Raw genomic sequence first — 23770 nt, 5'->3', positions numbered from 1 at the left:
TGATAGAGTCTTGAGGCCAGCCATTTAAAATTGAAACACGTAGAAATTTCTTCTTGCAGAGGGTGGTGAAACTGTGGAATTAGCTGCTCTGGGAAATGGTGGACACTGAATCATGTGTAGTACTTAAAGTGAAGATAGATAAATATCTGATAGATAAAGGAATAAAGGGATATGAAGAAATGTGACAGAAGAGGAGGTAAGGACAGTAAAGATCAGCCATGATCATATTAAATAGTGATCGTCTACTCCTGCTCCAATTTTCTTGTGTTCTTCGAAGCCAACTGAAGTGCAAGGTCAAGAATAAAGCAAGCCTCGATCAAGAACCCTTGGGTACAAGTGACTCAACCTTCAGAAGGTAGATGCAGTGGAATTGTATAATACAGAAAACACAAGCAAAATCAAGGGAATTAAACTTCCAGATTAATGTCCAACCATAATCTTTGAGCTGATGTGTAGGTACTACATCACCAACAGTTGAGAGGCTTTGTTGTTCATTTAGATCAAAAAGACTAGTTTTGCAACAGTTTGAGACACAAGGACAATACATCTGTCTTGTGAAACTTGAAGAATTTATTTTTGGAATTATCTTTTCCTAGAAACTCAACACAACTGAAAGTCTCCTGAGAATCTACAAGATAACCTACTATAAATATTTCCGACTGTCATTTGTTGACGTTTTTGGCACAATGTCAACATAGTCTAGCCTCAAGGCCAGGATGGTTAGAAACACTTCACAGAAAGACTTTACTCTCAAGAAACCAAAGTATTAGATTCTTTTTTAAAATTTTGGATTAATGAACACATCAGGAAGGTGAATTGAAGACCAAGGCATTACCTTTGTGGATGTCCCCCGCTTCTTCCTGGCTTGATTAGACTGTTGAGTAGAGCGGACACAGGTTGTCACAGGATGCAAGAGAAGGGTGATGGAAAGGAAAAGAGAAATTTGACTGTTAATAACCAATTAGCTATTCCTGAAGGGATCTATCATACTTCTAAACACACTGTTCATCAAAACATAACCATATTTAAATAAGTAATTCCCTAAAACATATTTATTTCTTGTGCTCCTGCGTGGATATCCCTTTCACAAGTGAGCTCATCTCAAAGACTTAGTTCACACATTGCAACACACAAATTGAAATGAGCTCATTACCAGATATATCAGCACCTAAATTAGTTTACAGAGTTACGTCATCACCTCTGCTCACAGAGACAGTTTCACAGTACATGCTTCATGTAGTTCAGAGACTTCATCTTAGTTATTTCTTATTCCAAAACTAAATTTTAATCACATCAGCACAAAGTTTCTTTACTTTCCTGGCGTTATTGTCAATACATTTATGTCATCACAGAGTCCGCAGTATTCCTGTTTAGCATACCCAACACATGTTTGAAAATACCCTTTTAAGTAGCAGGACCATGGACTGTGGACTTTCCCACAAGGACTCTACATTATCTGCAGAAGCTTCAGTGTATCCCCTGGCATGTGCTGCTACAGCCAGGAATGTGTCCACTGACAGTATCCACTGATGGATGTCTCATTGTTCTGGGGGACAGACTATTTCCAAGCAGGCCAAAGTGTGTCTTTGATGATCTTCCAGAGGATGTTTGACCTGGATAGGGAGGACCTCAGAACATCATAATGCTTGGTGTCCACATACTTCAGTTCTACGCACATCTTAATGCTGCGACACATAAGTGGCGAGAGCAATGATGGATACAATTCCCTCCATTCTATGGAAGACTGTGCGTGGCAATGGGTTGGACGCACTCCATTTTGGATCTCCTGTTAAAATGGGAGATGGCTCGGGTGACCACCACAGTGCAGAAGCCGGACAGAGACCACATCATCACCTCGTTTGGCAACACTGAGAGCACTTCACACCGCATGACCAAGCCCTTGCCCACTATCAAGAGGCAAACAGCCAAAGAACCCTAGATACTGGCCTGGGATCAGAACTGACCACGACACCCAGTTGAACTTAATACTTTTTCCACAACTTGGCTTTCAGGATACAAAATTGGACTAATTAGGCAGGGGGATGTGAACTGGTGTGATAGGAGTTGGTATACAAGCTGTTGCAGTGTGTGGTGAGGCTGTGAGGAAGGATCGCACAAAATTGCAGTCAGAGTGAAGTGTTGAAGTGTAACATTGAGGCAAAATCAAAAAGAACGATGAATACAGGACTGAGGGTGTATCTGAATGCACATTGTACACAGAATGGTGTGGATGATCTTGTAGCACTGTTAAGGAGATTGGCAGGTGTAATGTTGTGAGCATCACTGAGTCGTTGTTGAAAGACCATAATTAAGAGCAATATCCAAGGATACAAAGTGTATCAAGAGGACAGGCATGAAGGCAGAGGGGGTGGAGTAGCTCTAATAGTAAAAAATGAAATAAAATCCTTAGGAAAATTGACAAGGGATCAGAAGATGCAGAATCTTTATGGGTAGAGTTAAGAAACTAAGAAACTGCAAGAGGAAAAGTACCCTGTTGGGAGATATGTACAGGTGAAAAGTTGGAAGTAGCGGAGGTCGAAAGAATGTGAAACGTCTGCATACATCAGGGGTTCCCAACCATTTTTTTTAAATGCCATGAACCAATACCATTAAGCAAGACATCCATGGACACCAGGTTGGGAACACCTGACATACATTGATTATTAAAATATGAATATGCAGTAAATCATCAAAATGTAGTCAACTTGAGAACTAGACTATGTGGGTAGAAGGTATCTGTGCAGAAAACACAGGGAGACAGTAAGTCATCTGGCAACCACATCTGGGGAGGATACTCTGGCCAGGGAAGTACAGAAAACGAGGATGATACATAGACTTCAAGGAGAGGCTTCAGAAACTAGGATTGTGCTCCACTGTAGTTAAAACCTTTCAAAGTATTAAGTGGAACTGATTGGGTAGATGGAGGCTCCTATTCCCCATGACTGGGGTATTTTGAAATAGGAAACAGTCCGAAACTCAGAGACAAGCTTCTCAGAAGTGAGGTTATGAAACATTTCAGCAATCAAAGTATGGGAGAAATGTTCAACTCTTTTGCAAACAGCAATTTTGATAAGTCAGTTAGTGATTTAATTAACAGACACAAAATGCTGGAGAATCTCAGCAGGTCTGGCAGCCTCTATGGCAATGAGTAAGCAGTTGACGTTTCTGGCCAAGACCCTTCTTTGGGACTAAGAGAGAAGGGGAGAGATGCCTGAATTAAGAGGAAGGGGAGCATTCTCGGATTTAAAATGTTTGGAAGGATATTGAAGAAATGTCTGTTGATGGAATTGGGTCACAGAGTGACCATCATCCCATTGAAGGGGTTAAACAGCTAATTTCTCTTCCCATGTTCCTTCTATCTCCTCAATTGAATCTACTTACATCTGCGAGATGCTGAAACAAATGAAAATTAGAAGCATTTAAATTAAAACAATTTAAACAGTCCAGATCTTCAGGGAATAATGTCAATCAAATCTAATTCTATTTACACAGATTTCACTCAGCAGGAATCAAAGCATTATCATACAGTACTTGGCTTCAACAGGGAAAGTTGTGGCTCTGAAATCAAGAACAACTGCTTTCTAACTGCATGACGTCGGGAATTCTCCACTACGTTATACGCACAATTACACAATCTGGCACTTCTTTGGAAAGCATCGAATTTCTGTGCATGACTAACGACGACCGAGTGTGCACCCCACATTGTGACAGTCTGCGATCATCATTAAAAAAAACACATAATTGCCACTTTTCAAGCTACTCAACAGTATACTTCAAGTAATACGTTATTGCTACTTGACATATCTACCCAAGGCCACAAAATAAATCCTAGAATAGAATATCCATATTGAAAAACACCTCCAATTAAATAAAGAGCATGTTAGTCAGCGAGTACAAAGACTTAGAGTAGCTCCTAACACAGTGAATGAACCTTCTACTCACTTTTTTGATGCTTTCTCTTGGTTTATTGATCAGCTTTATCCCCAGGACTATTTCCCCCATGTAGTCCTCTAGGCTATTTGGATCATCAAGCTGCAGCTCCTTCTGCACAACACTAAAAGGGGAAAAAAAACACCCAAGTAAGAATATCCTCCAACCATCTAAGTGTCCCCTTGAATAATTGGGGCTGGTGTTTCGTAAGTCAACATTCACAGCAACAAGATACCATGTTGAAATTTTAAATGTGAAAATAAGAAACATTTCAAAATTAAGGGCAGGTGTAAAGGGTCAATCCATCCATGGGGCTCCACATCTGCCCAGGAATGGAGATCCCTACAAAATAGTGGTGGATACAACCTAGTCCATCACAGAAAAAGCCTCCCCTCCACTAAGCACATCGACAAGGAGCGCAGCCACAAAAAAATAGCATCCGTCATCAATGACCCCCACCTCCCAGCTCATGCTTTCTTCTCCTACTGCTATCGGGAAGGATGTACAGAAACCTTAGGCCCCACACCACCAGGTACACAACAGTTACTATCAACTATCAGGCTCCTGTACCAACGTGGACAACTTCACTCACTTCAATACTGAGCATAACCTATGGAGTCACTGTCAAGGACTCTGCAACTAATGTTTGCAGCATCATTTATTTATTTATTTGCTTGTTTGTTATCCGTAGTTTTTGCATTTGCATAGTTCATCTTCTATTTACGTTAGTCTTTGTGTGCAGTTTTTCATCGATTCCATTGCATTTCATTGTTTTACTGTAAATGCCCACAAGAAAATGAGAATCAGGGTAGTATATGGTGGCATCTATGTACTTTGAAAATAGATTTACTTTGAACTTTGAACTCTACAAGCAGAATAGGTAACAATTGAATCAAACAGCGACAATTGCTAGGGGCTACGCAAAGTGGATTTCAAAGTGGGGATGGTTGGCTCAGGACACTGCACCTTAAAAACTGAAAGCACATGCCTTTCATCTTCTCTCTCTCTCTCTCTCTCTCACTCATGATGAACAGTATTTCTTTTAAGAAGCAAAAGCATCATAGACATGATGGGCCGAATGATCTTTTCCTGTGTTCTATATTCCACATTGAATCCAGTTCTGGTCACCCCCATTACAGAAAGGATATGTAGGCTTTAGAGAGGGTGCAAACGAGGCCTGGTGGAGTGGTCGGGGCACCGTCACGACAAGCTTTGTGCACCGATCTTTTTTGGTGATTGCTCATCGTATCAGCGTGTCTTGGGCATCTGAAACCTGGCGGAGTCCATCCCTCTCCAGGACTATAAATGTCAAATAGTAGAGGGCATAACTGTGAGATGGAGGGGTGGTGGGAGTATAAAGGAGATTTACCAGGCAAGTTTTGTTTTTACCACAAAGTGGTAGGTGGATAAAATGCCAGGGATGGTGGTGGTAGCAGATACAATAGGGACATTTAGACAAGTACACGAACAGGCATGGAATGGATGAATAGGGACCATGTGCAGACAAATGAGGGCAGTATCATCTGGTATCATGATTAGTGCAGACATTATGAGCCAAGTGACCTAGTAGAATATAGAACTACAATATATCGTACTTGATAGAATATCTGGTTACATCTGTACCCAGAGCTTTCACTGTAGCTTTACGCAGGGTCCTTTAAAACTTTTGCTGAAATTGTGCCCAATAAAAGATCTTCACTAAAGTTCTAACAATCTCCATTAGTTTATAATTTATCACCTTTAAATCCTCAAGGCTGTCAAACAATTGTGTGCTTTCAATAGCAGTTGGTCTCAGACGATAGCATTGGAGTACTTTGCATCTTATTTGTTAAGCCTCAATATTGTTTTTATAGCTCAGATACTGTTCTGTTCAATCATACAAGACTCATCAATCACTCACTACATAAAGCCAAATTGTCTGTATTACTGTCTAGTGTACTGGTTAAATCAAAACACTAAGTATTGAAAGTTATTACAGACCTGTTTATTTCAAGATCATTCAGACTGAGATACGCAGAGCCCATGAAATCATCCGTGGCCAAGTCTCGGTCATACACCTGTTTGCAGAGAGATTGTCTGATTGTTATCAGAAAGTACCACGAGTTCATACAAACCACAGAACAAAGATGAATATCTTTCTACCAAACTCTGGGTTCTACCTGCCCCAACAAGAAGTAATGTCAGACTACACCAGGACCAAGCGGGGCAGGTGAAAAATGGAGGAGATACTCGAGGGCTGATGATCATATTTCTAGGGTCAGGGCTTGAGTTCTGACAAATGATCTTATCAAGGTTTTTAAAATAGGAAACAGTGTATCTTGAATACTCTCTTGAAAAAAGTAAATTAGGACAAAGTTGCAATAGAATAAAGCACAACATGAAAACTGATAAGAGGTACTTCCCATGTAAAGAGGAAATCTCATTATAAAGAAAGTTCTGGATAAGGATGTGAGTCAGCTTGAGGGATGGGATTGGGGGTGTCCTCAGCCAGAAGTAATTGGTGCTCTTATGACCACATTACAGTCAGAGAATATACATTTACTTCCCATAATCCAGTTTTTGGTACCATTAGAGGGTCTCATTCATTATTAGCCTGACCTTGTTCCTGTCTCCACTGTGATTTAATTTGGTACAGCTCTGTTGAAACTTTCATGATTCCAAAAATAACGTACCCATCAATCAACATGGATTAAATAAGAGTAGCAATGGGAAAGTACAGAGTCGCTCATGGCATGGGAAACCTTACACCCAAAATCAAAAGGATTAGCACAGATAGAGACTGATGGCAAAAGAGGAAACAAACATTGGGGAGGTGGGGTTAGGAGAGACGTGGGGACAAAATCTTCACCGAGAACACATCTCTTTCATAACACCAAAAGTAGCCCGACAATGCGGGAATCATTTTCTGTTACTCTCTGCCACTCTAGCAAGAGAGCTCCAAAAGAACTTTCCCTCTACCCACACAAACACGAGGAGCTGTTCAAAGCATTAAGTGCCTCTGCTCCACGCCCAAGTATTGTCCCTAAAGAAGAAATCCAACAAATCCCTGTTTGGGAACTGAAAGAGCGATCAGTTCCTGTGCAGTTGCTACTTCCGAAGGCTACCTATGCCAGTTCCTGGAATCACAAACATTTCAGCACACCCTCAGACTGTGGCAAGAATTCAGTGCATTCAAGTGATATGAACACGTTCACACTAAATGCAAGGTCGCACAGGTTTGGTAGAAATCAACTTTGCACGGGAGCTGAAGGGACAGGGAGCAGTTTTGATGTGAAGTCTCAGCCCACTTCCCCACCCTGTCTCACTCCACTTCTAAACTGGCTCCAAAGGGAGTCTGCACCAACAATACAAGTGATTCACTGAATCTAACGCCAACACTACAGCTTGCAAATGTAAGCCATCAATTCATGGTTAAATTGTGCCCAGCACTTTGCTCAATTTCTCCTCTTCTCTGCACACTTGGTTATCCTTTGATACAGTAGAGACTGCTGACACTTCCAAATTCCAACCAGGAATCTAATGCACCTCCTTTTCATGGAATGCAGTTAGGCCTGGAGTAGTGGCTCTTAATTAGTTGAACAACACCTCATGTGTACATGGGCAAACGGAGGCTTCCTCAGTGGCCGTCTAGTCGGACGTTGAGGGAGCACCACAAACGGTTTCCTCTGCTCACAAGCACTTGATTCCCAAAAGTACATATTCTTGGAAAATGTTTCACTTAACGAAATGTTAATAAATCAAGAAGGCTGGGCAAAACACATGGTGATTTTTGAGTATAGTGGAAGCTGCGTGGTACACAATTCAATATTGCAAAAGATAGATTCATGAATCAATATTTGTAATTTTAAGGTGATTGGAGGAAAGTATGAGGGGACATCAGAGGTTTTTAAGAGTAGTTTGTCATTGAGTCTACCAGGGATCAGCTGTACTGGACTCAATGTTATGTAATGAACCAGAGGCGATTAGGGAGCTTAAGGTAAAGGAACCCTTAGGAGATAGTGATCACAATATAATTGAGTTCAACTTGAAATTTGATATAGGGAAAAGGTAAAGTCTAATATAGCAGTCTTTCAGTGGAGTAAAGGAAATTACAGTGGCATAAGAGAGGAGTTGGCCAAAATAAGGAGATGCTGGCAGGGATAACAGCAGAGCAGCAATGGCTTGAGTTTCTGAGAAAAAAATAAGCAAGGTGCAGGATAGCTGTATTACAAAAATGAAGAAATGCTCAAATGGCAAAATAGTACAACCATGGCTGACAAGGGAAGTCAAAGCTAATGTAAAAAGCAAAAGAGAGGGCATACAGCAAAGCAAAAAATAGCAGGAAGATAGAGGAATGGGAAGTTTTTAAAAACCTATAGAAAGCAACTAAAAGCATCTTCAGGAGGGAAAAGATGAAATATGAAATCAAGCTAGGAAACAATATCAAGGAGGATAGAAAAAGCTTTTTATATATATATATATATATATATATAAAAGAGAGATGAGAGTGGATATGGGACTGTGAGAAAATTAGGCCAGAAAAATAGTAACCGGGGACAAAGAGATGGCTGAAGAACCAAATTAGTATTTTGCATCAGCCTTCACTGTGGAAAACACTAGCAGTGTGCTAGTTGTTGAGGGGTGTGAGGGAAGAGAAGTGAGTGCAGTTACTATTACAAGGGAGAAGGTGCTCAAAAAACTGAAAGATCTAAAGACCTGAACCAGATGAACTGCACCCTAGGGATCTAAAATGGTAGCAGTAGAGATTGTGGAGGCATTAGTAATGATCTTTCAAGAATCATTAGACTCTGTCATGGTTCTGGAGGACTGGAAAATTCCAAATGCCACTCCACTCTTTAAGAAAGGAGGAAGGCAGCAGTAGGGAAATTGTAGACCATTTAGCCTAACCTCAGTGGTTGGGAAGATGTTGGAGTCAATTGTTAAGGATCAGGTTATGGAGTACTTGGTGACAGAGGACAAGATAGGACAAAGTCAGTATGGTTTACTTATGGGAAAATCTTGCCTGACAAACCTGGTGGACTTCTCTGAGGAGATTACAAGTAGGATAGATAATGTGGGTGCAGTGGTATTGTATATTTAGATTTTCAGAAGGCCTTTGACAAGGTGCCACACAGAAGGCTGCTTACCAAGATAAGAGCCCATGGTATTATAGGAAAGTTACTAGCATGGTTAGAGCATTGGCTGATTGCTAGGAGGCAGTGAGTGGGAATAAAAGGATCCTTTTCAGGTTGGCTGCCATTGACTAGTGGTGTTCCACAGGGGTCGGTGTTGGGACTGCATCTTTTTATGCTGCATATCAATGATTTAGATGACGGAATAGATTACTTTCTTTCCAAGTTTGCAGATGATACCAAGATTAGTGGAGGGGCAGGCAGTGTTGAGGAAACAGCAAGGCTGCAGAAGGACTTACACAGATTAGGAAAATGAGCAAGAAAGTGGCAAATGAAATGCAATGTTGGAAAATGCACGGTCATGCACTTTGTTAGTAGAAATAAATGTGCGGACTATTTCCTAAACAGGGAGAAAATCCAAAACTCTGAGATGCAAACTAAGGGACTTGGGAGTCCTTGTGTAGAACACCATAAAGATGAACTTGCAGGTAGAACTGGTGAGGATGGCGAATACAATGTTAGCATTCATTTCAAGAGGTCCAGAATGTAAGAGCAGGGATGTGATGCTGAGGGTTTATAAGGCACTGGTGAGGCTTCACCTTGAGTATTATGAACAGATTTGGGCTCCTTATCTAAGAAAAGACATGCTGGCCTTGGAGAGGGCTCAGAGGAGGTTCAGAGGGATGATTACAGGAATGAAAGGGTTATCATATGAGAAACATTTGATGGCTCTGGGTCTGTACTCACTGGAATTTAGAAGGATGGTGGAGGGGTGGGGAGATCTCATTGAAACCTTTGAATGTTGAAAGGCCTAGACAGAGTAGATGTGGAAAGGATATTTCCCATTTCCCATGTGGGGATGTCTAGGCCAAGAGCACACAGCCTCAGGATAGAGGGGCATTCATCTGAAACAGAGATGCAGAGAAATTTCTTTAGCCACAGGGTGGTGGATTTGTGGAATTTGTTACCACAAGCTGTGGAGGTCAGGTCGTTGAGTGTAGCTAAGGCAAAGATAGACAGATTCTTGATTGGCCACGACATCAAATGTTACGGAGTAGAAGGCCGAGGAGTGGGGCTGAGGAAGAGAAAAAAAGGATCAGCCATGGTTGAATGGCAGAGCAAACTCGATGGGACAAATGGCCTAATTCTGCTCCTATGTCTTAAGATCTCATGGTAAGTTTATTTTACACAGAAACTGATGGGTGCTTGGAATTCCTTGCCAGGGATGGTGGTTGAGTCAGATACATTGGAAACATTTAAGAGGCTCTTAGATAGGCACCTGGATGATAGAAAAATGGAGGGATATGTAGGAAGGAAAAGTCAGATTAATCTTAGAGTAGTTAAAGGTCTGGTACAACATTATGGGTCAAAGGGCCTTTACTGCACTGTACTGTTCTACATTCAATGTTGTAATTGAGATACTTATCACAGCATTGAAGGCAGCAATTTTGCCCATTGAATCCATGCCAATTCTCAGCAGAGAAATCCCACCAGTCTCATTCTGTCATCCAATTTCTCTGTAGCCCAGCAGAAGATTGTTTCACCTACATCATCGCCATCTTCTCCATTTGGTTCTTCTGCCACTGACTATACTAGGGCTCATTTGCAGTGCCAATAAACCTAGCAGCACACCTCTGGGATGTAGCGAGAAATTGCAGTACAGGACCAAAGCTGCAGAGTTACAGAAAGAGCACGGAAACTCCACACATCTAGCACGGGAGGACAGAATCAAACCTTTATCACTGGAGTTGAGGCAGCAGTGTTAACTGGTGAAGCACTGTGACAACAGCCTCATCAACATCAGATAGACGAGCATCCATTCGCATGACCACCCAAGTTCATTTTGAAAAATTGACAATATATTTTGAATTCTACCTAGCAAGTACCATAGGAGCCATGAACCATACAAAGCCAGAGTAAACCATTGTTTTTACACCAGATTTATTCTCAAATTCCACTTTCTAGGCCTGCATAATTTACCCGAGCTCACCTGGTCAAACGTCAACTGTTCTTGTTCGATAGTAAAGCATTGCAATCTTGTTCAGTCTTTCCTCAGCTCAGGTGTCATCACTGTAAGTTTATATTTTGCACCTTCTACATCTTTTCTTGCTAAAAAAAAGTAATAATGCAAGGCTAACTTTCACCAGATCCACTCTAACAAATACCACGATGATTTGCACTCCAAGAGTTTTAGTTTACATGCAATCACTCAATTATCAAACATCTCTCACAATTCCCTTCACGACTGATTCATCTTTCTCAGTGTATCTATAAGTGGGTTACTTCAGACTTGCACACTGTGCCATATTAAAATGTACAAATGACACAGCTCTTCGACTTTAACCATGGAATGCTACATGACGAAACATTCAACCAAAACAAAACACGACCTTAACTGCTCAACCCAAAATAAACACCGCTATTTTATCCTAATGAAACCAGGAAAAGTGCAACCATTGACCCTACCACTGATCCTTACTAAAGCATAACTATTAATCCAAACCGCAGAATCCAAACAAACCATAACTATTGACCTGAATCAGTGAACTGAACCAAAGTATAATCAATGAACCTTAACAGAATTTATGAGAATATCTTGTACAAACACAAGAAAAACTTGTTGGCAGAGTTTTTATTTTACCTTGACATAAAGCTTTTGATTTAAGTTCTTGACTGGAACTACAAATGTTTCGTCCCATCGAGGGTTTAAGTTCTTATAAACAATCTTGCTCTTGTACAAAGTCTTCCCAGCAAGTTTAAACTTGACGTAGGGATCGCTTGTACCTGTAAATGAAAATAAATATAAATATTAAGAATTGCTGCAAATTTTTCTTGGCATATCCTTCACATCCATAGTCACACAGGTTAGATCCTTTCCTAAAAACGTTAAGTCAGATGCGGGTCACAGAGCTGAATAAAAGAAGCAGCAAAGCCATTATTCATTCCTTACAAAACTTACTAAAGGTGCGGGGCCTAACCTTCCTTCAGCCCCTTTCCACAGGCCTGACCAAGAATACGTGACACAAAGCTGGGGACATAAACCCGGCTCAAGGTCACCCCGTCCTTGCATGCAAAATAACACTTCACTTGTGAGTCTGTTGGGGTCATCTACTGCATCCGGTGCTCCCGGTGTGGCCTCCTCTGCATCGGTGAGACCCGACGCAGATTGGGGGACTGCTTTATCGAGCACCTCCACTCCATCTGCCACAACAGACAGGATCTCCCGGTTGCCACCCGCTTCAACTCTGCTTCACATTCCCATTCTGATATGTTCATACATGGCCTCCTCTACTGCCATGGTGAGGCCAAACTCAGGTTGGAGGAGCAACACCTCATCTACCGTCTGGGTAGTGTCCAGTCCCTTGGCATGAACATTGAATTCTCCAACTTCCAGTAATTCCCTCCTCCTCCAGTTGCCTATCACCTCTCTCATGATTCTGCCTTCTTCTACTACCCATAGTGCTTTCCCCTTACATTCCTTCTTCACCTTTCCTGCTTATCGCCTCCCTGCTTCCCCTCCCCCACCCCTTGATCTTTCCTCTGATTGGTTTTCACCTGGCACCTACCAGCCTTCTCCTTCCCACCTTCTTCACAGGGCCCCTGCCCCCTCCCTCTTCAGTCCTAACGAAGGGTCTCGGCCTGAAACGTTGACTGCCGGTTTCCACGGATGCTGCCTGACCTGCTGAGTCCTTCCAGCGTGTTGTACGTGTTGCTTTGACCCCACCATCTGCAGTGTACTTTGTGTGAATGCAAAATCACAGCTTGTTACCAGCCATCCTCCCTGGTGCAATGACCTGTCACCTCATGAGTGACTACCCCTAGTGCAGACAGTTTGCTTCCTCAGGATACCCCTTGCAAGGGCTTGGGTTGAAGTAACCAGTACAACCAAGGCTGTGTGGGTGGACAGCACAGGCAGTGAGAAGGAGACTGGTTAAAGTCCTTCACAAAATACACAGTGGTTGTTATCTAGAAGTTTCTGTGTGTAAGTTGCAGAATTCTACGCAAATATTTCTCAGTGACAGGTGAATTTCACATGTAATTGTTTAGGAGTACATGAGTCCGCAACGACAACAATTTTCATTTTAAATCAATCACATTTCAGGTGACTCGGGTTGAACAAAGCCTCCTTGCTTTTTGTTATTCTTTTCTGTAATTAGAACCGCAATTGATTTATTCAAATTGAAGTTCAAGTTTAATTGTCATTCAACCATACATGAATACCCATTAATACAGCCAAGCAAGACAGCGTTACTCGGGGGCCAAGATACAAAACACAGTACAAAGTCACACACAGCACAAAACACACATAACTTATATAAGATAGCAAGCACATGTAAGGTATCGGAAAAACACAGTCACACAAAAAAAATAGTCTAAGACTCTGGAGTCCATAAATGTTTGCAGGAGTCTGCAGTCAGACAATACAGCTTGCCTTCTGCTAGGCAAACAGTAGGGGGCAGCACCAGCTCCAGCTTGGATGCTGCGCTGGTAGAGTGCAACTCCAATGCCTCTCTTCTGGGTGGCAGCAAACAGGTGACACCACAGCTCGAGGCCTAGTCCTCCTTACAACTGAGGCCACGCAGCTCCCCCACCTTCCACCCCCGCCATCTACCAATAAATTCTGTGAATCAGACTTGTAGGATTCCACATTAACCACGTCCGAAAGAATCTTGCAATCACGAGAAAAGTGAGTAATTTGATCAGACCGTGCACTGCCTTGGTGCACCGACTCCTCCAACGCCTCTCTGTTCAGGCAGCAACACAATCCACATTAAGTCCATCTCCCTCGCTTTCTCCACCAACGAGCAACTCGCTGATGGGGTCGACCTGCAGTACTTTAAGTACTTAATGTTCAACAGCATCTTGCAACCATAAAAAACATGTTTAAAAAGGACAACAGCACATTTGCTTGAGCCCATAGAAGCCACAGTGATTGAACGTGCCAATATCATATAACCCTCTAAACCTTCCATACCTATATAAATACCATACCTGTCTAAATGCATGCAAAATATTATTAATGGAACTGCCTCAATCACTTCCTCTGGCAGCTCATTCCATATACCAACCAATCTCTAGGTGAAAAGTTGTCCATCTTCCTATTAAATCTCTTCCTTCTCAGCTTAAACCTGTGCCATCTAGTTCTTGATTCCCCAACCCCAGAAAATGATTGTGCACCTTGATCCTACCTATATTTCTCATGATTTTACAAACCTCTATCAGGTTGTCCCTCATTCTCGAGTGCCCCAAGGAATAAAGTTCCAACCTGTTCAATTTCTCTCCAGAACTCCCAGCAATGTCCACCTAAATCTTCTCTGCATTTTTGCTAGCTTAACAGAATGGCCATAACTAACGCCTGCTCCTGTTTCTCAAACCCTTGTGCTCATTCGCAGCTCCACACCCTACATGTACCAGGAGCTGCATAACACTCAGGTCTGAACTCAAAAGTACAACTAATGCCTGTACCACGTGAAAAGCAAGGAACATCTATCTCTTATAAGGGGAGCACTCCACCACCTTTGACATTAACCAGACCCAAACTATTCTATCAGTTTCCTGAAGGTTGCCAATGATCCGGATTACTGCCATACATCTGTGCAAGATCAGGTCAGAGATTGGGTATCCTGCAAGTGAGTATCCTCTAACTACAAGCATCAAGTCAAGGGGGAGAAGACAGACTCTCTACTCATGAGGATGAATACAGTGCTACAAGTAGGGAGGCTCAGCAGCAAATGGGACAAATAGTATCAAATAGAACACTGGAATCATCTGGTCAATAGATCCATCTATCACCTACCAGCCTCAATCCTACCCCACCCCTTCATACTGCTATAAACTGGCTATCCTACCTGTTCCCTCTGATGCAAGCTTTTGACACAAAACACCAACCTCTACAGATGCTGACTGACCTTCTGATGTTCTGTGTGTTTTTTTTTGTTCCAGCATGTGCATACTTTTTTGCCTTCAGGACAAAAGAAAACCTGCCTTGTTGTCACTCCATCCACCACATTATACATTCAGCTCGCTCACCACCAATGCAATCGACAGAATGCAGCTCACATTTTCTCCATAATGTTAATCTCCTAGAAGGTCGGGTGCATGGAAACACCACTTCCATGCACCCGTCCAAAACATACACCTTCCTGACTTGGAAATACATTACTATTCCTTCATCAATCCTGGGTTCAGGTCCTAGAACTTCCTCCCTCCCGCTAATGTGCCAGAAAGACACTAGATTCTGGAAATGATGACTCACCACCATCTTCTCATAGACCGTGAAAGAACACCAATAAGTAACAAAGACACCAGAACCCCCACAGAAAGAACCTATAAAAGATTCTTGAAGTGGAGTCACTGTTGTAATGTGGGAAAGGCAGCTGGTAATTTGCATTACATGAAGTTTTATAAACAATAATAGGCTTAGTTTTAGGCACAAAGATAATGCAAGTTATCTAAACTTAATTCTTTTCTCATGCCTATTGCTACCAGCCTGAGTTTTCAGGGACATTGAGCCAGCAAGCAGTAGCGAATGAGGAAAGAATCCAGCACCTACTGTTGTCTTCTATTACAGCAACTTTAAAAAGCAAAAAAGAAGCTGATTGCCAAATCACGTCCAGTGCTGAGGAAGGCCAGTGAGCTGACACCAGGACCTCACCGAGCTGCTATTCATTAAACGCTGAGAAAAGAAAGCCAGTCTCCGAGTGCAGTCGACAATGATCTGAGCAAACCTGATTGCAGATGACAGGAAGGAATTTGCCTCCTCCTTGCTGCCTGCTTTGGGAACCAAATTTACTTCTCTGCTCACTATTGTTCATTTTTTAAAAGAAAAATTCAGCTAGAGACCGGGTGGACAAGAAACTCAGATGTAAAAGTCAGCCATCACTTCATTGCGAAAAAAAATAATAATTTGCAGGCATGAAAATCACATCAAAAGGAATTAGAAATGGAAAACAGAAGAAATGAGACCCATGAAAAGTTGCCTAATAAACCAACAATTCCGCTGTCTCATCTGGTTAAACTCTGTCTTCCTACTTAGCCAAAAATCTAAAGCTAGTAACTAAGACCTACTACCAATCATATCAGAGTTAATTGAACCTAAAATGTCTGCAAAGCCTCACAACGTTTCAATCAGATATAATTATCCTGGTCAATAAGACTGAGAAGGTGTTATACAGTATCTGCAATTTGGAAACAGGTCATTTAGACAACAAGCAGGCTGAAATCATGTTTCTCGCAAGCTTACTGCAAATTCTACACTGCCCTTTGATAATGTTTGTTCATGATCATATTCTTGCTTTTCACTGCAATAGTTTAGATTCCATCTGGATTCCCTTTTCTCCATTTTCCATTTTAAAGTCATGTTGTGGTAAGCCAGCATTAAGGTTCACTAATAATATGTACAAATTTCCAGTTTAGAGACAGTGCCAACAACACTATAAACAACATTCTGGAGGAACTCAGCAGACCAAGCAGAATCTATGGAACAGAGTAAACAATCGACATTTCGGGCCAAGACCCTTCACCAGTTCCATCAGCATTCTATGTGTGCTGCTGTGGATTTCCAGCATCTGCAGATTTTCCCTTGTTTGTGATAGTACGGCTACTGCGATGTCTCTTCGAGGGATGCCTATCGTTAAGAAGTGTCAATCTTCCTTTTCACTCTTTTCTATGGATGCTGCCTGGCCTGCTAAGTTCCTCCAGCATTTTGTGTGGGCTGCTTTGGATTTCCAGTATCTGCAGATTTTCTCTTATTTGCAATCACTCTAAAACCTGGCTACTTAACAATATGTGCCAGCTTTTTTATTTAAAAGAGATTTTTAAAAGAGATTTATGCTATTTCTTACATCCACCTCACAACATAAGGGAGTAAAAATCGTTATGTTGCATCTCCATTGCAACATACAAGCAACAAGAAGGGAAATGTGGGAGGATATTACCCAAACACTAAAGTTGTATATAGAATTGTTCTGTATACATGTTTATACGGTCAGGTACACGATCAGATCAATATACAGTCAGATATGCAATCAGATCAATGTGTATTGATTAATCTGATGGCCTGGTGAATGAAGCAGTCCCGGAGCCTGTTGGTCCTGGATTTAATGCTGCAGTACCATTTGCTAGGCGGTAGCAGCTGAAACAGATTGCGGTTGGGGTGGCTGGAGTCCCTGATGATCCTCCAGGCCCTTTTTATGCACCCGCTGCTGCTGTAAATGTCCTGAACAGAGGACAGTTCATATCCACAGATGCGCTGGGCTGTCCGCACCATTCTCTGCGGTGCCCTGCAACAGAGGGTAGTACAGTTCCCATACCAGGCGATGACACAGCCAGTCTGAATGCTCTCGATGGTGTCTGTAGCTCAGTTTAGCTTGGGTTCAAGTGCTCAGGTTTAACTGTACACCTTAATATTCCCAAACAACTGTTGCCTGACTAAAAAGCTTATCTTTCTTGCCAAGTCTCATTCAATTGATGGCAACGCTCCATCACCAAACAGGATCACAAACACATAGTACAGTTATATTTTAGTGTTTCTGTTTTCACAGGCAGTCGCAAATCCTTCAGGGAATTGGAATATTATTGTCACATATTCTGAAATATAGTGAAAAGCTTGCCTTACAGATCAGATCCATTACACACTGGTAATCCACAAAACTCACAAGAATTTCACCATTACAAGAAAGGCAAGGACCAATTGCTCACTACACAACAGAACCTATGGAGATATAAAATAATGTTCTTTGTAAAATAGCAGATTTGATAGTCACCAAGTTTGGCATACAAGTTCAAAGTTCAAAGTGAATTTATATTACATATAGTACATACACATCACCACATACAATCCTGAGTCATTTTCATACTCAGCCCATCTGCGGAATAGCAACCATAACAGGATCAATGAAAAATCAACCAGAGTGTAGAACACAATAAACAGTGCAGAAGTAAATATAAATAAATAGTAATAAATGATGAGAACATGAAATAACAAGATAAAGAGTCCTTAGAGGGAGATCATTGGTTGTGGAGACATCTCAATGGAAGGCAAGTGAGTGAAGTTATCCCCTTTGATCAAGACCCTAATAGTTGTGGGCTAGTAACTGCTCTTGAACCTGGTGGTGAAAGTCCTGAGGATCTTGTACCTTCTAACTAATGGCAGCAGCAAGAAAAGAGCATGGCCTGGGTGATGAGGTTCTTAGATGATGGATGCCGCATAAGTCAGCAGAATTAGAATCAGTTAGTTTTAAATCACCCTTCTCTAAACAATAAGCGATGTCTAAACAAGATAGGAGGAGACTGAAGAACACGCTCTCACTTAACATTGCTTGGAAAAAAACATGCTTGTGTCCAGAACACAATATGAAAGGAGGTGATGCAATGATATCTAAAGCACTGATGTTTAGAACACTAATATCTGGAACCCACTAGGAAAGGTGGTGATGGAATCAGATATAATTACAATGATTAAGAGACATTAAATGAGATATTTGCCTCAAGATGGCATAGAAGGATACAGACTTAATGTTGGCAAATAGAGCTAGCATAGATGGGCAATAAGGCTGGCATGGGCATGGTGGACAAAAGGACCCACTTCTGCATTGTACTCTATCTGTGAAGCCCCAGTTGTACACAGTCAGGTATGTTGAGAAGCTCAGATTGCTCTACCACAGCAAGAGATTCTAGACAGATGGGGAAAAAAATCTTCAAGGATGTTAATGAAGCTTCCTGGGGAAAAAAGTGCAACATCCTCACTAACTAATAGGAATCTCTGGCCCATGAGGACTCAAAGTTGTGGATGAAGCAGAATTGCGAGCATCAGCGGTATATAGCTGCTTTACATAATGAAGACACAAGAGATTCTACACATGCAGGAAGGCTTGAGTAGCACACACATAATGTTGGTGGAACTCAGCAGGTCAGGCAGAATCTATGAAGGGAAACACACAGCCAAAATTACAGACTGAGACCTTTCATCAGGCTACAGGATCTTGAGGACAATCTGATGAAGAGTCTTTGGCCCAAAACTTTGACTGTTTACCTCACTCTGAAGAATCTGCCTCCCCTGCTGAGTTTCTCCACCATTCTGTGTGTGTTGCTTCACATAATAGTCAGGAGGAACAGACAATCCCACCACATCAGGCTCCTCTTAATCTATCTGTGGAGTAACTAACTCTGGATTCGTAAGCTACTTCAGAGCCCATAAGTTAGTAGAAGAAAATTAATTCCATTCCCAAGGGATTCCCTAAGAAGACTTCACTAAGAGGAAAATTATAACTGTTAAAAAGAAAGTGACAATACACATAATTCTGACCTGGTCATTACACTGGCATGTTCAAATCACAATATTATCCACTAAGTTCATGACATTATTTAAAAGAATATTGTTTGTATAGGAACTGAATCGGCAATGTAATAATAACTGTATCTGCAGACTTAGCGCAATTTAGTCTCTGCCATCCTCTGAGGCTCGCTCTCCACTGAACAGTTGTCCAAATCCATCTTTGCATATTAACCCCAATCAACAGCAAATAGGCTATATGGAAGATTTTAACTGAGGTTTATAGTCTGTTTCCCATGAACAATAACATATAATAGATTTTTCTACTTAATTATCAAAATGAAATAATACAAAACAAAATGGTTCTTGGGCCAAATAATAACAATTTTCCAAAATATACAGCTACTCCTTCCACACTCCCACCTCTCATTCTGGCTCTGTCCCTTCTTTTCCAGTCCTGATGAAAGGTCTCTGGCCAAAACATTGTTTATTCCCCTCCATTGATGCTGCCTGACAATGAGTTCCTTTAACATTTTGTGTGTGTTGCTCAAGATTACCAGCATCTGCAGAATTTCTTGTGTTCATGAGTTTATGCAAGATCCCTTCACCAAAGGAAAAATGCTCTTTACCTTGAATGACCTCAATCACACACCAGTTATGGCACATGAAAGCTTGCTTCACCTCAACTCTGCACATTTTCTAGTGTGAAATAGGATAACTACGCAAAGCCAAAATTATGACACATTTTAACCTTGTGAATTTATAATTAGCAGATAACAAAGTTGCAAGATTAACACAAAATTTTCAATTTGATTGTGATACCCAGCATGCAACTTTGATAAATATCCTCAGGGATTAGAAATTTATGTGAATAGAAACTTCAAAAGTACTTATTTTTGGACTCAATGACAAAGTACCTTTGCTAGATCAAAGATGTATTGCACAATCTAATGCTGCTGAAAGTCACAAAATATTTCTGATAACATGTTAACATCTCTGTAGGCCTGATGCAGGTTTATTGCTTCATGTTACAAAACAGCCAAAGGCACTTCTTTGGTAAAAAGAAAACTATTATTTGTACAGCACTTTAATGTGGCAAATGTCTCACTTATGTTGTAGTAATAAAATCAAACAGAGCATTGCTTTAGTAAAGGGAAATCAAAAATTAAATCCAGAGACAGGAAATGAAAACAGAAAATGCTGGAGAAACTCAGCAGATCTGGCAGCATCTGTGGAAAGAGAAATGGTTAATCTATCAACAGAATTTTGCCTCATTCAAGGCTTGGTTTAAGAGATGAAGACAAAACCGGCTGGAATCTGAAACGAGAAAAGAGAATGCTGTAATAATAATTTGGGGTAGCTCCGTAGTGTTCTGGTTAACCCAATGCTTTACAGTACCAGTGACCTGAGATCAGTTCCTGCTGCTGCCTGGTTGTACGTCCTCCCAGTGACCGCTTGGGTTTCATCTGGGTGCTCTGGTCCTCTCCCACCGTCTAAAGATGTACCAGTTGGTAGGTTAATTGGGCATTGTAAATTGTCCCGTGATTAGGCTAGAACTAAGTTGGGGGTGGGGGATTCCTGGGCAGCACTGTTCAACGGGCCTATTTCATGCTGTACATAAATAAGAGCTCAGTAGGGCAAGCAGCATCCATGAGTATTTATTGACATCATACTGCTATATACTGGCAGTCTGTCCTCTTTCCTGTCAGTCCTGATGCAGGAAGTTAGCACAAAACATAAACTCTAGAGATTCTGCAGACAAAAGATGCCAGAAGATCTTAGCACATCAGACAGCATCCACAGAGAGGAATGAACAGTTATCGTTTCGGGCCAAGACCCTTCATCAGGACTGGAATGAAAGGGGAAACAAGCCAGAAGCAGCTGGGTGGGAGGGACAGGAGTACAAGCTGGCAGGGGATAGGTGAAGCCAGGTGAGGGGGAAGGTAGGTAGGTGGATATGTTGGGGGGGGGGGGGGGGAGGTTGGAGTTGGAAATGAAATGAAGCTGGGAGGTGAGTTACTCCTAACACAAATTGTTGATGTATACCTTGCTGCGTGGGCCACTGAGTTTTTTTCACTATCTGTCATTTGGATAAAGAAATGTTTAAAAATTAATCTTATAATTAAAAAGGGACATTATACTTGTGCAGCATTTATAAACCTTGAAAGTCTCCATTAACATATCTATAAATGCCACCATTCACACAAATCAATATTGTTTTGCATCAATAAAGTTTTTACCTCTCTCACACTTCAAACACAAAACCTGCAGAAGCTGCTCTGATGACCACACTGCTGTAAGCACCAAAGCTTCTGCTTCAGCTCCTAAGCAACACACACAAAATGCTGGAGGAACTCAGCAGGTCAGGCTGCATCGATGGAAATGAATAAACAGTTGGTATTTCAGGCCGAGAGCCTTCTTCAGGATTGTTTTAACTCCTTAATTTATGTCGATGGCATCTCAAGGATCACATGTGGTAAAAGTAACACATTCCATTTCTTCTTCGAGTATCACGATTACTCTTTCCAGGGGTAAATAGTTCCCTGACACTAAAGAGGAACATATGTTATTAAGGGTCTGAACAGCTACCCAAAATGGCTGGAAGCCTCAATGTAGTATTAGGGTCTTTAATAATTTCCTTCTTAATATATTGTCCTCTTCTACTTAATAAATGATAGCTCAGCTTTGCTCCTTAATAACACAAGCCACTTGATCGAAACTGATCTATCTGCTGGTTTATTTTGTGTGAATCTTATGCAAATCTACCTGGAGTAACTTTCACACCGAGCTTTAGCCGTTCTCTTTCCCTTCAGACGGGTAATGGGATGAAGCAGGATCTCAGGCAGAGAGTTTTCATTTTAAACAGTGAGTAGCTCAGTGATCAGCTGTCATGCCTGTCAGATTAAACACTAAATGAACATCTCAAAACTTCACTCATCAGTGACACTTCTCTGCATGCAAAGGATAATGGGTAATCCCCCAGACAGGTGGAACACAACATTTGACAGGCTAATAATGTTACAACTATTCCACGGCTGAATAATAAAACACTGGAATGAATGATGATATTAAACCCGGCATTAATACAGGCAGATTACAGCTCACAAAGCTGGTCAAGGAAAGTGTCAAGTTAGTGGACCTTAACTGTTGGTAAAATAATTGGGAGGGAAATGTGTGGTAATTGTATACAGAAGCTATGTGTCTCCTGTCAAACAAGTAACATCTCAACTAGGCAGCTAGTGAGAGGAGGGAAAAAAGGACATAAAAAGGCTCTGTTGGTCCAAAATAAGGAGCAGCTTTGAGAATAAGCACTTCAAAATGTAAAACCCTGTTGTGTTCTTATCAAAACCAGCAGGGAGAACTGAAACAAACTGTTTCAGTCAATAACCTTTATTTCTTTTCTAAACATGTCAGAATAATAATCAAAAAGTTCCTTGCATGTGGCAGATGGGCAAGGTGCCATACCTATTCAATCATGTAACTAATAACAAGACCGCAAGACTCAATTAGTAGTTGATAGAAAGTTATGGTACACAAAAAGAGACAATTTTGGCTTTGTCTCTGCCATTTCTGTGGCATGAATTATATATTCGAAAGGGAATATTCAAGCGATTTGAATCCCATTACACTACAGAGGAGAATGCCCTGTCAAACTACAAAGTGTGGAGTCTAACGCACAGACAGAACAATATAAAGGAGATTTGTCTTGAAAAAAATAAACAAATTTTGTAAAACTTGCTGCTGACATCAATGAAATGATTATCTGAAGTCACAAAGACAGCCTTGCATTTTCAAGAGTACCTTTTTATAAATTCAGAGCATTCTGAAGTGGATTGCAGGCATCAAAGTACTTTCAAGTTTAATTACTCATGATGTGAGAAGTTGCCACTGTCCACAACACCAGAAGGGTCCTAATGAGGGGTCTCGGCCTGAAACGTTGACTGCTTAATCCTGTCTCCAGATGCTGCCTGGCCTGCTGAGCTCCTCCAACAGATTGTGCATATTGCACCAGAAGGAATAACCAAATGCAAAAATGCACTGGATAAAACTCACCTGCCAAAGTCTGGCATTTACCAGTGGCACCTCCCTCCTTCTGGGAAACAAAATGTACTGGTGTTACAGAAGGACTGCGGTCACCTCCACAGAGCTGAGAACAGCAAGGAACAGAATGGCACTTGCAAAGGGAGAGTCTGTAGCTCTCACCTGTCTTTTTTTTTAACCTGCGCATATAATTCTGCGAACAAAATTTAAATGCCGGAATGGAAAAGAAAAAGAAATAGTGAAAATGAGAGTCATAAAATATTGTGGAATAGCAAGTGAATTCACCGTTTCTTAGCTCCAGAAAGACAGATTCAACCCTGATCGCTGGGACTGTGTTGAGTTTTCCCCAGTGATCTCACGGTTCTTACACTGAATGCTCCAATGGCCTCCCACTTCTCCAAGGCATACAGTCTGG

The 23770-nt window shown here is 41.4% G+C and overlaps 1 protein-coding gene across 5 annotated transcripts in view; it reads right to left on the bottom strand.

The window, feature by feature from the left end:
- The window catches only part of LOC140718840 (multiple C2 and transmembrane domain-containing protein 2-like), a 431322-nt gene that overhangs the window by 224024 nt on the left and 183528 nt on the right, over nt 1-23770 (bottom strand). For all 5 annotated transcript variants that reach the window (XM_073033051.1, XM_073033048.1, XM_073033050.1 and 2 more), the window contains 4 exons: nt 11683-11825; nt 5911-5987; nt 3943-4054; nt 836-874 (listed from right to left, as the gene is read on the bottom strand). In XM_073033051.1, the coding sequence (XP_072889152.1) occupies nt 836-874; nt 3943-4054; nt 5911-5987; nt 11683-11825 (371 nt within the window). The remainder of the gene's footprint in view (nt 1-835; nt 875-3942; nt 4055-5910; nt 5988-11682; nt 11826-23770) is intronic.

The sequence above is a fragment of the Hemitrygon akajei genome, chromosome 30 (assembly GCF_048418815.1).
Source record: "Hemitrygon akajei chromosome 30, sHemAka1.3, whole genome shotgun sequence".
Taxonomy (NCBI): domain Eukaryota; kingdom Metazoa; phylum Chordata; class Chondrichthyes; order Myliobatiformes; family Dasyatidae; genus Hemitrygon; species Hemitrygon akajei.
This window is presented reverse-complemented; position numbering and strand designations above follow the sequence as displayed.